At 41.0% G+C, this 16,067-nt stretch overlaps 1 protein-coding gene across 1 annotated transcript; it reads right to left on the reverse strand.

The window, feature by feature from the left end:
* Window positions 1–476: 476 nt before the first annotated feature.
* On the reverse strand, window positions 477–4,746 carry LOC147629510 (putative laccase-11). Its single transcript, XM_086812770.1, has 7 exons — window positions 4,546–4,746; window positions 3,562–3,713; window positions 2,974–3,218; window positions 2,691–2,819; window positions 1,624–2,237; window positions 1,165–1,525; window positions 477–866 (listed from the first exon to the last, which is right to left on the reverse strand). The coding sequence occupies exons 1-7, from the start codon at window positions 4,675–4,677 to the stop codon at window positions 736–738; spliced, it is 1,764 nt and encodes a 587-aa protein (XP_086668896.1). The 5' UTR covers window positions 4,678–4,746; the 3' UTR covers window positions 477–735.
* Between the last annotated feature and the right edge of the window lie 11,321 nt (window positions 4,747–16,067).

The following is a 16,067-nucleotide window of genomic DNA, read 5'->3' on the forward strand; positions in this document are numbered from 1 at the left end:
GCTTAGATCATCAACGATTTGCGTGATCTGGCAAAGCTGAGAATTCCACTGGGAAGAGGAAGACATACCAGACACGTTGTCGTGCCATCCTGTAATTGTGCAATTGCAACAGCACAGCCGGAAGACGAAGAAGTGCCTACGGTAGTAGGGAGGAGGAGACGGATACAATCGGGAAGAACAAGATTGTGCATTACAGTTGCAACCATTTGAAATAATAATGCAATAATTAATAAATAAAAAATAATATGACGTAAGTTCTTTTATCCTAAGGTCAAACCTTACTAACACAAATCTTAATAAGACTCAATTAATTAATGGAATTTCTTTTTCCACTCGTTGTAGGCCCCTATTAGCTCAATAAACCTTGATTTTTATTAAAGTGGCTGTAATGATTATGGATACGTGCGTTGAGTTTTTTTCAAAAGGTACAAAAATTTCATTCGACTAAAAATTGCGTTCTTGTCAAAGAAGAGATATATATACGTAACTCTTTATTGGTGGATGCCACATTTACGTGGCAATTTAAACAATTGTGCCATTGCCATGGTATACATTGCAAGCCTAAGCCTTGGAAGTTGGTATACATTGCAAGCCTAAGCCTTAAGATTCCTTTATTTGAAAACAGACGTTATTTTACCCTCCTTGGATCAGTGTTCAAAAAAGTGACAAAACCACAACTTTCAATCTCTAAGTTTTGAGAACTTGCATGCAATGCTTTATATCGTATGCCCTTTGCTAACATGGAGGCAGATCAGAGGGTGGAGCTGGCAGAGATTGCTGAGTTCCATTGCCATTTTTTACAATAAAAGCCATGGACATCCCCCATTCGGTGTGCAGATCAAAATGGCAATGCATAAACCAAACCCCTGCACAAAAACAAAACTCGTTAAATGAAGCAAAACTTTCCATTTACAAGTAAGATTATTCATGAAGAGGCGACGCTGCTCTTCAAGGTGTACAGAATGGTCCTCCCCATGAGGAGAGCAACATGTACTACAAGTCAACACACATAATTTCTCAGAACATATGACAAATCAACACACTTTTTTGGGTGGAGATTTACACTCCCACGACCCTGCAGGACCATAACGTACAGGGAATGCGCCTGTGCCTGTTCCTGGATAACAGCAGGCTTATGAGTAAAGTTTAAGCAGATCTAATTACCTGGGTTGGTTGTTCTGAATCGGACGGCAGCCCAGCCTCCGGATGGGACGGCCACTGTGTTTCGGGAGGGGGGATTGGCCAGGTTGAAGTTGGCTGTGTCCGATGTGGCGTTGAAGCTGCCAAAGCCGCTGCCCACCACGTAGAAGTTCTGGCCATGCAGGTGGATCGGGTGGCTCTCGAAGAAAAGCAACGACGTGTCCTGGAACACGATCTGCACCGTGGAGTTGAAATCCAGCACCTTCACCCGCGTGCCCAGCACCGACTGCAAGTCACCCGTAAACGCCCCCGTGTAATTGAACTCGAAGGGTGGGTTGTCGGGGAAATCGGCGTCGTACACGTTGTTGATCTGGTTATAGTAAGCCTGAGCCAAAAGAGAACCCAAGAGGCAATCAATTAATTTAAAACTCTCTAATTTTAGAGATTCATATGTCGCATAATTAAGTAGGACGTGCTGCGCACCTGTAGCACTGAAATGGATGGATTCACAAAGGTGATATTGTTGACGGAGGCAGAGAGGCGTTCCCCGAGGGGTCCTTGGCACTGGCTGCCTGTAGGGCACGGCTGCAAGGAGTAGCCAACTGTGAAGAAGAGATCCTCGTCAACTTCTTGGGGCACATTCATGTAGTAGTAGCCCTTGGAGTAGGACTGGCTTCTCAAGCTCTGGGCGAAGGCTTGCACTGCTGCAACATCATCGTAATCAGGGAAAGTGGGCATGGCCCCAAGTGTGGTTGCATTGGAGTTTGAGCTTGAGTTAGAGCTGGAGCTAACATAGTTCAAAATGGCTGTGGTTGCAGTCTGAGGAAATGGCACAAAGTCTGTAGGTGCTGGAGAGAAGACAGAAGCTGCCATGTAGTATTGTCCCATGGACTGGTTTGCGGTGAGCAATACGTTCGTGGTCTGCCCTGGTGCCAATACAATGTAGTCTGTGACGTAAGACTGTGTGTACTCTGCATCTGCCTCCACCACAGTCAGGTTGTGGCCGGCCACGCCAAAGAAGAGCTGGAAATTCACTGCTGCATTGATTACACGCAAGAGGTATGTCTTGCCTTGGGTCACATTGACCATGGTAGTTGCTGCACAGTGTTGGGGCATATAAATAACAAGTAGTTTTCAACGTGTTTAAATTTGGCTTTCTCTCTTTTTTTCCACGTTAGGGCTATGTATGTATATTTGTGCTAGCACATGTATGTTTGTATGCATGCATCTATGTAAGTAGACAGGTACCGTTTGTGTGCATAATATGTTGTATGGCCGTAAGAGGTGGAATATGTTATGTATGTCATTGTGCGGCACCCATGTGTTTTTGTGTGATTTGGTACATGTTATAAAAATTTAAATTGTATGGACTGTGCATTGAACATATGTATGCAGCATAATGCATGCATTCATGTGTGTATGTAAGTTATACTGTGTACACACGCATGTATGCGTAATTTATGCACGTATGTGTATGTAACTAGTCTGTACATATGAATGCCTATTAATCTGGTAGATGTACAAATGATCTGGCCTGCAGTGGTTGCTACCTCCTTGTGAGCATGTGTAGAGGTCTCCAGGCTGCCCATTGATTGTGAGAGCGTCTGAAATATTGTATCCTCCTCCAGTAGCTAGTGCTTCTGCTATTACATCTTCTACGTTTGCGTTCCACCATTCACCTGCAAATACCCCAGGAAGGGCCATAAAATGCAATCACCCGTTTGGTCATAGGATCAAAAGCAGCATGAAAGAGAGCCCATTTCAATTTTAAGCGTCATTGATGCATTTATACATTGTGGTGGAGCTATAAGGATGATGATGTAGAGTGCTCACCTAGGACAATGGGGAACTCATTGGTGGGGGTAGTGAAGGGGTAATTGACATTCTGCTCGGGCTGGATGATGAAGGCTCCATACAAGGTGGCTCTGAGCCAGCTGATGTGAGCATGCCAAAAGAGGGTTCCCCTCTGTCCAGTGATCTGGAACTGGTGGACATAAGACTGCCCTGTCTGTATGGGGCACTGGGTGATGTATGCAGGCCCATCTGCCCATGCAGACAGAAGCTGCCTCACTCCATGCCTGTATCAGAAGAAATGCATTAAGTTAGTTAGTGTTACCTTAGAACTACCAGCTAAAGTACTTGTTGAAGGTCATGCCACTATATACATTTTTTTGTGATCATCACTTTATCAAATCCCATTGAAGTGGCATAATAAATCTTTAGAGTATGACAAAATTCAAACATATTAGCACACTTTAGAGATAAGCATCAGCCTAATTAATCTCTGAAACACACGGGTAGAGAGACGATGATCACTTGATAGGACAGCGTCAAAACGATTAGATCTTTGGGCTACGACAACCTTAATAGGATAATGGAGTTTGGATTAATCCGAATATAGTGGATTTGAGTCTATATTACCAATGAATGGTAACGTTGTAAGAGACCAAGTTGGTGACGTTGACGATGACAGTGTCACCTTCCCTCACGTACACTGTTGGACCCGGGAACTGCCCGTTTACAGATACCAGGGATTTCGTATGGCAAAGGCGCGTAACGTTTGTGTACTGAACCTGCAAAGGCGCGTAACCACAAAACCAAGTTTGAGTGGTTGGAGACGCAGATATTGATAATTTTGCAAGCATAAGCTGTATGCCACTATTAATGATTAGCTGCATGTGGACATGGAAATTACATATTCCGCATCAAAGAGAAAGGCATATTATTCAATGCATGAAGGCGATGCAATCACAATGCTAATTTGCTCTGTGTCTCGTTGAGAGTTGAGTGAGAAACTATAGAGATCAGGGGTTTTGTTCCAAGCCAGCTGAGCACAATATATGGTCCATGTTAGGGCCCTCAAAGTGCAGGGAATGAGACTTGAGAGAGGGGTCTTTTGAAGTCATAGCCAAGCAAGATGAGCACATATGATCCAAGTTAGGGCACTCAAGTGCAGGGGATGAGACTTCGGAGCATGTATTGCCCATGTTACGGCACCAAGTGTATGGAATGGGACTTGAACCTAGGATCTCTCGATGACAATAGCTTGCATATGGTCGCTAATAGACCGGTGCACCAGTGACCAAATTATATAGCGAACAGAACTTGAATGGGGGTTGCCTTGATTAGAAGCCTAGTGTGGTAGCACTACACTAGCACTCCCTCGCCGTGACTGTGGACATAGAGAACTTCATGCTATCGATCAATCATTAAACATTGCAAACAGAGAATTAATCAATATGTATGTTGGAACAATTATAGCCTAATGATGTGAAAGCAAAGATTATATGCCAAGGCCATGTGGTTAAGAAATATGATGCTAGAGGATATAATCATTCAATATGTTTGCTATGATATGATGAAGTCTTCTGCATAAAAAGTTGATAGACCGTGAGCAACACCTACCTCCCAACTTAGTTGATGAGTTGTTGCATTGGCACAATTCACAATAGCAACGTGGAACACTAAGAACAAAAAGCAAGGCAAGAGACGAATGGTTGTCCTGGTAAAAAACATCGCTATTCTTTGTTTAATCATATGGGATTAGCAAGTGAATGATTTCTAATGATGCTACTCGTTTCCAAGCAAATTAGAATAGTTTTTTTTTTTTTTTTTTTGGGGGGGGGGGGGGAACCAAAAGCTTGAAAGCTCATGTTGAGTGGAGAGCTATTTAAAGAGATTGTGAGGTGGGAAGCCGAAAGTAGAAGAGAAGCAAGCGACCAAGAATGTTCAAAATGTTGTTATCCCAACCTAACCTAACCTAGGGCAGGAACAGGTGGCCAACAGCGACGTTACAGCGTTAATGAAAACGATGGTCATGACTCGTAAGGCTTTTTTTTCACTTGTCCAATGACAGACGTAACTCGATTCATGATGTTGAAGAAGCTGTAGCCGCCCATGCCCATGTTCGAATGATCATGAGCCCAATAGATTAGTGAGTGACTTATAAGGGTCTGGATGAAGCCCCCCTATAGCCTAAATTTCTTTTCTCTCTTTTAATATAAATCCAACTTGATCAAGACGAAACGCGAAGTGCTCCGACAATTGAAACGACGTGGAGCCACTAAAACGACTTTGCAAAAATTGAAAACTAATGGAGGTTACTTTTACAATACATCTCACATTTGCAAGCTTGACAATTGAAGCTTTTTTAACGTCTAGAAGTAAACGCTCTGCGCGTTTGACTTGCAGCTTTTTTCCCTACGCTACCGCGTTTTTCAACCACGGGGCTGATTCGCTACTGAAAAAGACCACCCATTCATTAGATACGATTAATTGAGCGGCGGCTACAGCAGCAGTCTACTTCTTGCGCTTTGTCAAAAAGCTGCCCATCACCGACTCGAGTCGACGATGAATACCCCGTGATCTCTCCCCCCATTTCAAAAATCGTAACGCTGCACATTTTTCATTACTAAATACGTGGTTTATACCATTAGAGTTGTTGATAGTGCTTTACACTCTTCTCCTTGCCCCAAATTCTCCACATCCATCCTTGTCTCAACTCATACCCAAATTTCCCCTTACTTCTCTAGGGATGCCAAAGGTTGCGTGGTAACTCTTTTTGGCATGCACTTTTTTCAGCAAATCAAATGATGTCTCCAAGCATAGGCTAGGGGTAAAGAAATTTCCAATTGGACAATAGCACAAGCAATTAAGCAATCATGATTTTATGAACCAATCACATTAAAGGTGCCCCAGAGATTGACCTCGGCCAATATGTACACATGGGTAGCACTTTATAGTCATATTAGTAATGATCTCCTTGGCCAATATGTACACATGGGTAGCACTTTATAGTCATATTAGTAATGATCTCCTTGGCCAATATGTACACATGGGTAGCACTTCATAGTCAAATTAGTAATGATCTCCTTGCCCCCTGTAATAATCCTTCTCTCTATCTCCTTGCTTTCTATCCCTGTCTATAGAAGTGTGCTCATCCTTACCCATTTGGCCATGCATTTTTTGTTAAAAGAAAATTAGAAATAATATAAGTTACTTCAATTTACAAAACAAAGAAAGGTCAAATACAAGTAATCTTTTACCTCATACATATTTCTCTTTCTTATTTCTCAATAGTGTGACATGTAATTTGCTCTCGCATCTCCCGCTTCCCTAGATGGAAGGTAATGTGTCACTCGCCTTGTACTCTTGTAGCCTCCTTTTGTCCCATCCATGTTCTTTATAAAAGGGGGGATGGTCACCGAGCGAGCTTGGTTGTTGGAGGGAGCTTTTTTTGGCTGCCCTCTCTCTTTGCTTGAACAATCTCTCTCTAACTATTGCGACCACCATCCCCGCCCACCGCCGTCAAGCCCAGCCCAGCCCAACCCAGCACACACTACCCTCTCTCTCCTTCTCCCACCCTCTTCCCTCCCCCACTCTCTCTCTTCCCTCCCTCACTCTCTCTAGGAGATCCTCCTCTCTCCTTTTCCCACCCTCCCTCTCTCTCTCTCCCATTCACTCTCCCACCCTCCCTCTCTCTCCGCTCTCTCCCTCCCTTCCACTCTCCCACCCTCCCTCTCTCTTCTTCTCCCACCCTCTTCCCTCCCCCTCTCTCTTCCCTCCCTTTCCGTTTCCCTCTCCCACCCTCCCACTCTCACTCTCTCTATCCTTGTCTCTCTTTGCTAACACGCTCTCTCTCTTCTATTACCACCGTCCATTTCTCTCCCTCCCTTTTACTCTCCCACCCTCCGTCCCTTCCTTTCACTCTCCCACCCTCCCTCTCTATCCTTCTCTTACCTCCTATCCTTCTTCCCTCTCTTGCTCTCTATATCCTCCTCTCCCTCTCTATCTTTCTCTTACCTCTTATGCCATCATCTTTGTGGAATGATGTCTTGCCACACCATACTGTTGAGTAGAGTTATAACATTAGTTGTTATTACACCGGATATAAAAGACACACCTTTACAATCATTTCACATGTGGTTACAATTGATTATTACACCGTGGCAAGGAACAATGTGCATCTCTTGTATATCTCTGTATACCAAAGGTCTCGAAGTTGCCTGCGGTGTATACATAGTGCTTTCATGTTTTGGATTGCGCCATTCTTTTAAGATTGCAAGCACATGTGCAATAGATCTCTCTGCATGGCACTTATAAATCCATCTACACATTATTACATCCATTCAGTTTACAAATATAAGAGTATAACCAAGTAGTAAGTATGCTTTATGGAATGTTACGCACATGAACACAGCACGCTTGGTAGCCTTCACGACAGTAGGGTTCAAAGCTACCACACCTTGTTTCTTTAGGAATCCCACCATTTCCTCGAACAACTTTCCAAAATACATTCTCTTAAGATCAGCAAGGTCATCAAAAGGAATGTATCTAGAAAATTTACCTTGTACTTTTTTTATATTTCTGTAATTAAGGACGGTTACACCCTATGCTCCAATCTTATGTCATATTCATGACTTCTCTTTGAAGCCAATCCCTAAATAAACTTGCATTTGTTGCATTGCCATTAAAATTGTTATTCAAACAAAATAAAGTACTTTGTAAATATCAAAAAGATAAGAAAAGTAATTATTACATACTTTTAGGGATTTGTGAATCCTTCAACCTCTACAAATTCCCATCAATCAAAATATCCAAAATCTGTGCTTTGTGGTCATTTGGCAACAAGCTAGTGGCCAAGTTGTATAGCATATCCTCTATCAAACAATCTGGTTTCTCATTCCAATTAACTTGCACTAGTCGTCTATAATAGACCACCATAATTAAACCGCAACATTAAAACCATAAAATATTGTTGCATATGAAATAGATGACACAAACAGAGTAAGAGTTTGAGGAGGGGCCCGAGGGGTTACTAGCAACAACTGAACTCACTCCGAGGCTCGCTCAAGGAGTAGGCACATGTCATCCGTAGGCTCCTGTCATTAACTTTGGTCTTGTATTGCCAATTGGCGTTCCAACTCTTGTAGATGAAAGTCATTATTGCTGAGGAGGTTTGATATTCTAGTTTTGCGGACCATCCATGCAGGCATCCAACTCCTTGAATCTCTGGGTTGCTTCCTCTTGGGCACATTTGGCTATAGCCTCTGTAACTTGCTGAAGTCTTTCTGTAGCCAGCCTTTGACTGTCTTGTAACTGCTGGGTGACTTGTGCCATTATCTCTTGGTGTGCTAACACCATCCTTTGGATCTCGACTTGACTGGCACTGATGGCATCGTTAAGTGCTCTCACTTTTTTAGCATGTGCCTTGTTTGATTGTTTTCTCTCTTGTTGTAAGTGAGTGGCCTTGCCTTCCGCTTCTTTCAAACTTGAGGATAACTGCTGAAGCTGGCTTTGCAGCTCCTCTTCTTTTGCCATGGATTTTTGCTGAAATTCTTGTACTTTATGGGCATGAATGCATTAGGACCAAAAACGGCTAGAAAAGGGTTGTTTGTTAATCTAAGGATTAAGAAATTGTCAAATTGTGAATTGACACGTATACAAAAGTATGGCATTCTTGTCTCCTCTAAATGTCTTCTTAACGGTTCTATTTTAGTGGGGCGAACGGCTAAAACGGCTTAATTTAGACGTTTACGATGGCTAACATTAAAGTTTGGGTCCAAAATAGTGACATCTTGTTCCATTTTATATTTCAAAAAATCAAGCAGGAAGATACGAAATCTTCTCTTTTCAGGCTCTGAAAACAACGCTATTAATGACAAATCACCAAATTTTTTCAAATGTCTATTTTCCACCTTCCCTCCATTTTGGTATGGCTCATTCCCTTTTCCACCTTCCCTCCATTTTGGCATATGGCTTATTCTCCTTTCTTTGCATTTTCAAAAGACTCACTATTTTTCTCTCATCTGTGAGCTTCTATGGCGTCCTCATGTCGTCCTTCTCATAATATAACTTCTTGTGATTTTCATAACACTAGAGAGGATGGTGTTTGGAAACCCATGTCTTTTTGTGTGAATGATTGGGTAACAATGCTTCCCTATTGCAAAGGTACCCACCACAGGGTGAAAAGAACCAAGCAAAATGAAGTGAAATCCCATTGGAAAGGTCGTGTTCTTGCCTTCAAAGTGACCGACAATGGCTGGCTTGCAAAAGTTCAACATGTCTACATGGCCAAAGACATGGTGTTGAACTTGAATGAACATCCAATTCTCCATTCTTACTGTAATTCAACAAAACTTTATCTATTTTATACAACACAATATTTCTCCTTCTGATATATTTGTTGTTTGTTTAATTTTAGTTATCTTTCCATCAACAGCTGTGGAGTGGCAACCTGTTGAGAGCTTAAGTGGCACATTCAAAGCAATTCACAAGGGGATTGCAGATGTAATGTATGCAGACAAACCACCTTCATTTTACAAATCAGTGGATATATTTGTGTATTTTGCAGAATACAGGGTTCCATCAAGAGAAGGTGTTCATGGAGAATTATATGACATACCTATTCCCACATTGATGTCACTGGAATGGGAAGTTCCTAATCCAAATACCATAACAAGCTTCAAATCCAAAATCAAAGATGATATTCTTAAAGCTATGTCTCCTGGAAGGATTTCAAGAAGGATAAAAATTCAATGGTTCTTGCCTATACATGTCTTTGTGGCATGTTTCAATACAATGGAATTGGAGAGGACAAGAACGATGTGGCTTAATAGAAGACTATCTACGACTGATCTAGACACTGTACTTGGAGAAGGATGGAGTACCAAGGAAAATTTTCATATTGGTGACAATATCAGTTGTAGAGTAAGCCCAAATTCTATGTAAATCTCATACCAACTATGTCGTCAATCCCTAGTTTTGGGCTATGACTATAGGAGATGGAAAAGCAAGCTTGGTAGTTGGGTCCCTTTGGATTCTGAAGAGAATTGTCCAGAGTTTGAATTTAACATCATAGTCCATCCATTCATAGATCCTAGGAACCTCATAGTAACATCAAACTGGAGACTACAACATGTAAGAGAGTCGCTTGAGTTTCTGGACGAAACATCACATGAATATAGATTCAAAGTAGATGATATTGTTGTCAGTACAAGGATGGAGAGTGTAACCTCATGCATCACATGTCTCCCCCCCAAAAAAAAGTTGTATTTGAGCCACTTGTAAAGCTGAAAAGGATTTCTCCAATAATGTAATCAATATATTCTACTAAATTTCGTCTCTTGACTTCTTCACAAAAATGGTCAACATATTGTTCGCAACACAAAACAAGGTTTAACACTTGAATATCAAATTATTGATACTGAATTTAAGTACAGAATATAGTCCCAAAAAGGGTGTGTTCATATGGACAAAATGAACAAAACAGAAGCCAATTTGTGGAATCACTCAACAAAATCAACTTTTCTTTTGGCATGGGATGACCCTGGTTCTTTAGAGAATCTTTCTCTCTTCTGTTTGCTTCGATCAAATTTGGCTGATTGAGGTTCAAGTTCCGGAGTTTTGAGCTCCTGAGGTGTTGGAAAGGAAGACTTTGCAATGGATTCCTCAACTGGTGGTAAGTTGGGCTCTTCTCTGAGATCTTTAGGTGTTGGCGAGGGAGATTTGGCAGTGGGGTGGTCTGGTTTTTGAGAAGGTTCTTTGGAGGTTGGCTTTGGAGACTTGGCAGTCTTCTTGGGGAACATGAAAAGGAAATTGAATGGAGAGCCAACATTTGCCCTCTTACTTTCTTTGTTGGATGAATGACGCTTCTGAATTTTAAATTTCACTGGTGAGTGAAACGGAAGACCTTTAGTAGCACTCTTCTCTTTGACAGGGGTCTTCTCTTTGCTTGGGGTTTTCTCTTTGACAGGGGTCTTCTCTTTGATATAGGAGTCTTCTCTTGAGCTGGTGAAGAGCTCTTCTCTTTGGCAGGAGGACTAGGGGTCTTCTCTTTGATAGGACTCTTCTCTTGAGCTGGTGAAGAGCTCTTCTCTTTAGCAGGAGGGCTAGGGCTCTTCTCTTTAGCAGGAGGGCTAGGGCTCTTCTCTGTAGCCTGAGGGCTCTTTCCTTTAGAATGGGTCTTCTCTTTAGTAGTGCTCTTTTTCCCCTTGGAAGATCTGCTCTTAGTAGGGCTCTTCTTTCTTTTCTTCTTCTCTTTGGCAGAGGTCTTTTTCTTTTTGGATGAGCCATCCTTGACATGGCTTTCCTTCTCCTCCTTTTTTCTTTTCTTTGAAGTTGTACCCTTGGCTCCTTTATTAGGTGGAAAGGAGGAATCAAGATCAACTGGATTGATAGATCTGTCCAAAACCATAGACACTGCCTTCTCCCTTACCCAACAATGCTATTATTACATGAACTTACAGTAAGTGTTGTCATTCTAAATCTTGACTCAAGATATCTCCAAGCATTAGCAAGCACCATCCATCCACAAGAAGTTGAGTCTTTCTGCAAAGGAACTTCCTGATTGTAGTACTTAAAATCCTCAAGTTTGTAGTCTTCATAGAGGTGGAACCTAGAAAACTCAAGATAAGTTTGGCAGCACTGCAAGCATAAAATATTGAGGGTCAACCAAACAATTGAAAACATACAAAATATTGCTCTAGAACATAAATCGTGGTAAAGTTGATTCTTACATTTTACTTCTCCCATGAATGGATGCTAAAGAATTCATAAAGATTACATCTCTATCCAATAGATTGAAGATAATAAGACTCCAATGGCCTCTGTGATAAGATGAATACTGCAATTAGTTGTGAATATTGTAATGATGGACAAAAGATAATTGAGTGTGAGTCTTACACTTCAACAACATAAGTGTATACAATGTAATTGCATGTCAGCATATCAAAGTTTTTGAGAAAACTTGCAAGATCCCCTTGCCTATTAAAAAGGCACTGTGTAACAAAAAGGGGATCAAGAATGGTCACTTGCATAGCCATTGAGTCAGAAAGATCCCTCATAAGACATCTGGAGACATAAACAAAACATATCAACAAAATATGGAATCAGAGAAATTCATCAAGAAAGCAAAAGGACATCCACACAAACCTCAGACAACAGATGAAGAGGACTGTGTCAGATATCTCAATATTGTGATTCACAAGCATACTTGTGTCTTCAGGGGCAATGTCACAATAAATCTCATCCTCTCCATGCATGGAGACATCTACTATCATTTGACCTGTTACATTCTGATAAAGCTCTGAATTGGATGCATGAAGAATTTCAGCTTGCTGAGAAAGAATGGCATCCTCTGTAATCTTCTCCTGCTCTCTCTCTTTCTCCACTTTTTCTTTAATATCCTGAGCTTTTCTTGTACTATAAGTATGCGAAATATCTTCAATAACAACTGATTGTTTGGGTTGTCTTGCTGGAGGAATATTAAGAATTTCAAAAGCCCTCATATCTTGACTTGGAATGGGTTCCAAAGCTTTGTCAAACTTATGTCTAAGTCTGGACACAAGCACAAAATCTTTGCTCATAAGAGTGATCCTATGAGCAAATGCAGCAGCAATGTATCCATCATTCATAAAGTCGATTAAAAAATCTTCAGCAGCCTCTTGAAGACACATAAGGGCCTGTGACTCCCATCGGACTTTATCAAGATTTGTGTTTCTCATTTTGCCAACTAACCTTTCTGATATGTCCCTGACAACCCGAATAAATGGCAGTCCGAGGGATGAGAAGACTAGTAGATTTCTGTGCCGTTCTGATCTCTCTTAATGACTTCACCTGATAGTTTAATCTCTTTCTTGCTGTTGCCCTAGCACGAGGCTCTGGAGAGGAGGCTTTTCTTGTTTTTCATCGTTAATTGGCTTTTTGGAAGATCCTGGTTTGTCTTCAGCTTTTTCGGGGTAGACTGTCCTTGCAGTCTATTTTGTCCTTGCCATTGAAGTTAAAGAAAAAAAGAGACCCGATCGAGGTGATTTGTGTGTTGAGATAAAGAAAACTCACAGTGGCCCGAACGAAGCGATGGGGCGGATCCAAAGCGGTTGGATAAGCACAATCGCTTGATTCGAGCAATGACAAAAAGAGATGGAACTAAGCGATTGAAGGCTTCCAAAAGTATTGGAAATAGGCAATCGCTTGGTTCTAGCTTGATTTGGAATGGCCAAGTGATAGGGGAGGATCCCGAACGAAGCGACTGGACGGATCCAAAGTTGTTGGATTAGCACTATCGCTTGATTCGGGCAATGACAAATGGAGATGGAACTAAGTGATTGAAGGCTTCCTAAAGTATTGGAAATGTGCAATCGCTTGGTTCTAGCTTGATTCGGTATGTCCAAGTGATAGGGGAGGATCCGGAACAAAGCGATGAAGAAGGTTCGATTGATATGGATGAGGTCTATCGCTTGATATGGGTGAGAAAGGTAAAAGGAAATTCCAAGAAATTCGGAGGAGTGATCTCGCTTGATACCGTGTTGGTGAAAAATAGAAATGTTTTCAAGAAAATTAACTTTTTATATCTTGAATCCGTCGTACATAGGACCGTTGGATACACGTGTCATGCAATCATTTTTGCCACGTGGCACGAACGGTCACTATTTCGGTGTTTTTGCCACGCTCCACGTGCTCCATAGGTTTTCTCAAAAACTCTCTCAATTTTTTTCTAAACTTTTGGACCACTTATTTTCGCTTAGTCAAGCTGTGCCATATTGTGACTTCCAAGCCCTATTTTGCAAAACCCTCTGTTTTTTTTCGAACCTTCAAATTGCCAAAGCCCGCACCAAGCGATAGAAGCATTCCAAAACTTTTGGACCACTTATTTTCGCTTCGTTCGGGCTCTTTCATATCAAGACTTCTAAGCCTTCTTCAGATTTATTCAAGCGTTTTTCTCAAATATCACAAGGAGTAAAAGTGTTGAGGGACGACATGAACTTGTTGCAGAAAGCCCAAGTGAAAGACTCTTGAATGCTATTTTGCAAGATGGTCATGACATGAAGGTATACATAGATGCAGTGGAGATATTCAATCCAAGGTTTGTTCTTTCAGATGTTTTGATGAAGCTTAAGGACATTCTTGAAGAGGAGTACAAACAATTTGAAATGTCAATTGAAGCTCATTGTTTTCATATCGGAGACAATGATTTTTGTCACCTTACCGATTTTACTCAGTCAGTGGAGAAAGCCAAAGTTACAAAGAGCTTCAGTAGATTTTCAAATAGTATCTCTTTCACATGCCCTTCATCCATTTCTTGTCCAATTCATAAAAAGCTTTCTAACCTTGTCCCCAAGGATGTCTCCTTTCTTTTCTTTCTATTTTTGAGAGCAGAAATACAAGATAAAGAGCAACGATCAGAAATTGATGCAGAGAAGGAGGAAGAAAACTTAAATGTCACCACAGTCTCAAAGCTAGAGAAAAGTGAGATTTTAGAAGAGGAAGAAATTGATGTTCAAGCTGAGGAGAAAGAAAGTGCCAATCTTGATGTTGCTGAATTTAGGGCTTTCACTGTTACTGAAGAGCCCTCAGAGGAAGCAAACATATCTAAATCCTCTGTAACTGTTCCAAGCCTTCCTTTCTTCTATATCAATGATAAAGATTTTATTCCTTTGTCCTACCTTCAATGTCTCTTCAATATCAGGGAAGACTACTGTATTGAAGCAATTTCAGAAGCTTGTGAGGTGACCAAAGACTTTATTGATGCAGAAGTAGAGTCAAAGGAAGAGTTTTTGCACTTGATTTGCAAACATCTGACCACTCATTTATCCCTGCTCCTGATGCTCTTGCCTTGTGCCTTAAAAGAGTGGATGAGGAGAAACCTTCCCTTAGAGATGAGGATTTTGAGAACAGGCTTATTGAGTTAGGTGTAGAGTCTTTTGGCAGAGATTTCAAGCTTCAGGCAGATTCTGATAAAGTGGAAAGGGTTGGCTCATGCAACTTGATGAAAGACAAAGTAGTAATTGAGGATGAGTTGCAGAAGGTAGTTTCCATTTAATCTTTTGTAAAATGTTATTGTGATTGTAATTTTTTTAAAGTGAGGTATTTGTCTTGCAGATTGAATTGCTTGATAAGGATGATTTTCTAGGAAGAGCTAAAGGCAGCAGAGTAAAAGCTACAGAGACTAGGTCAAGAAGGCCTTCATCTGCTCTCATGCACTACTTACCTACATTGGATAAGGCTGTGTTCTGTGCATTCCACATGAACTTCTCTGAAGATGCTGAGTTGCCAATATTTGCCTTGAAGGTGTTGTCAAGGTTCATGGGATACATTCCCCTTCAAATAAATGCTAACAAGGTCTTGCTTCTAGAGAGAGCTGCTGCTCTTAGAATCTTTGGATATGCTGCAGGTTTCAATGCCTCAAGAGCAGGATACTTTCTTTGCTACTCTAGCTATGCAGTTGCAGCTGAGGAGTCAGATATCAATCTTCTTGGAGGTTATAGAAGGAGAAAATTTTTGAGATACAGAGGTGACATGCCAAATAGTCCCAAGAGAATCAAAAACTAATGCACACACAATATTTTGCAAGGACTGATTATAATTCAACAAATATTTTGTAAGAGGTACAAATGTGTTAGTAAATCATTAGTCTCTATCTTGAGGTGTTTGTGTAGTTTCAGATTGCTGGTTCTTTGATCTCATCCTTTGTAATTGCCTCTTGTAGAACCAATTGAATAATTCTTTAAGTGCATTGCTTCTTCTTTGACCACCTCCTCTTCTGGTACATCTGAAAAAGGAAGTTCTCGCTTGATAGTGAGACTTTTCCATTCCTTGTGTGTTCCATGTCGCAAGGGGTCCTTCTGTAGCAAAATATGGTCCATGCAAGTAAAGAATATGCTACAAAGACAATTCTTTGTTAGTAAATTTAGAAATTACACTTTAATTTTAACTGTTTTGATAAGTTTGAACACTCACCAAGTAATAAGTTATGTCTTTTTCTCCCCAGGCATCTATGATAGCTTTTATTAAAAACTTTATTGCTTTTTTGAAATCATCTGCATAAGTATTTGAACCAACTTGTTGTCTTAGGACTTTGAAAAAATCGTCGAGTTTTTTCCAAACTTCCATATGTTTGTTGGCTACATTTGGTCTACTTTTGACATTTG

The sequence above is a fragment of the Cibotium barometz genome, chromosome 18, assembly GCF_041138505.1.
Source record: "Cibotium barometz isolate CiBa-2024 chromosome 18, ASM4113850v1, whole genome shotgun sequence".
NCBI lineage: Eukaryota > Viridiplantae > Streptophyta > Polypodiopsida > Cyatheales > Cibotiaceae > Cibotium > Cibotium barometz.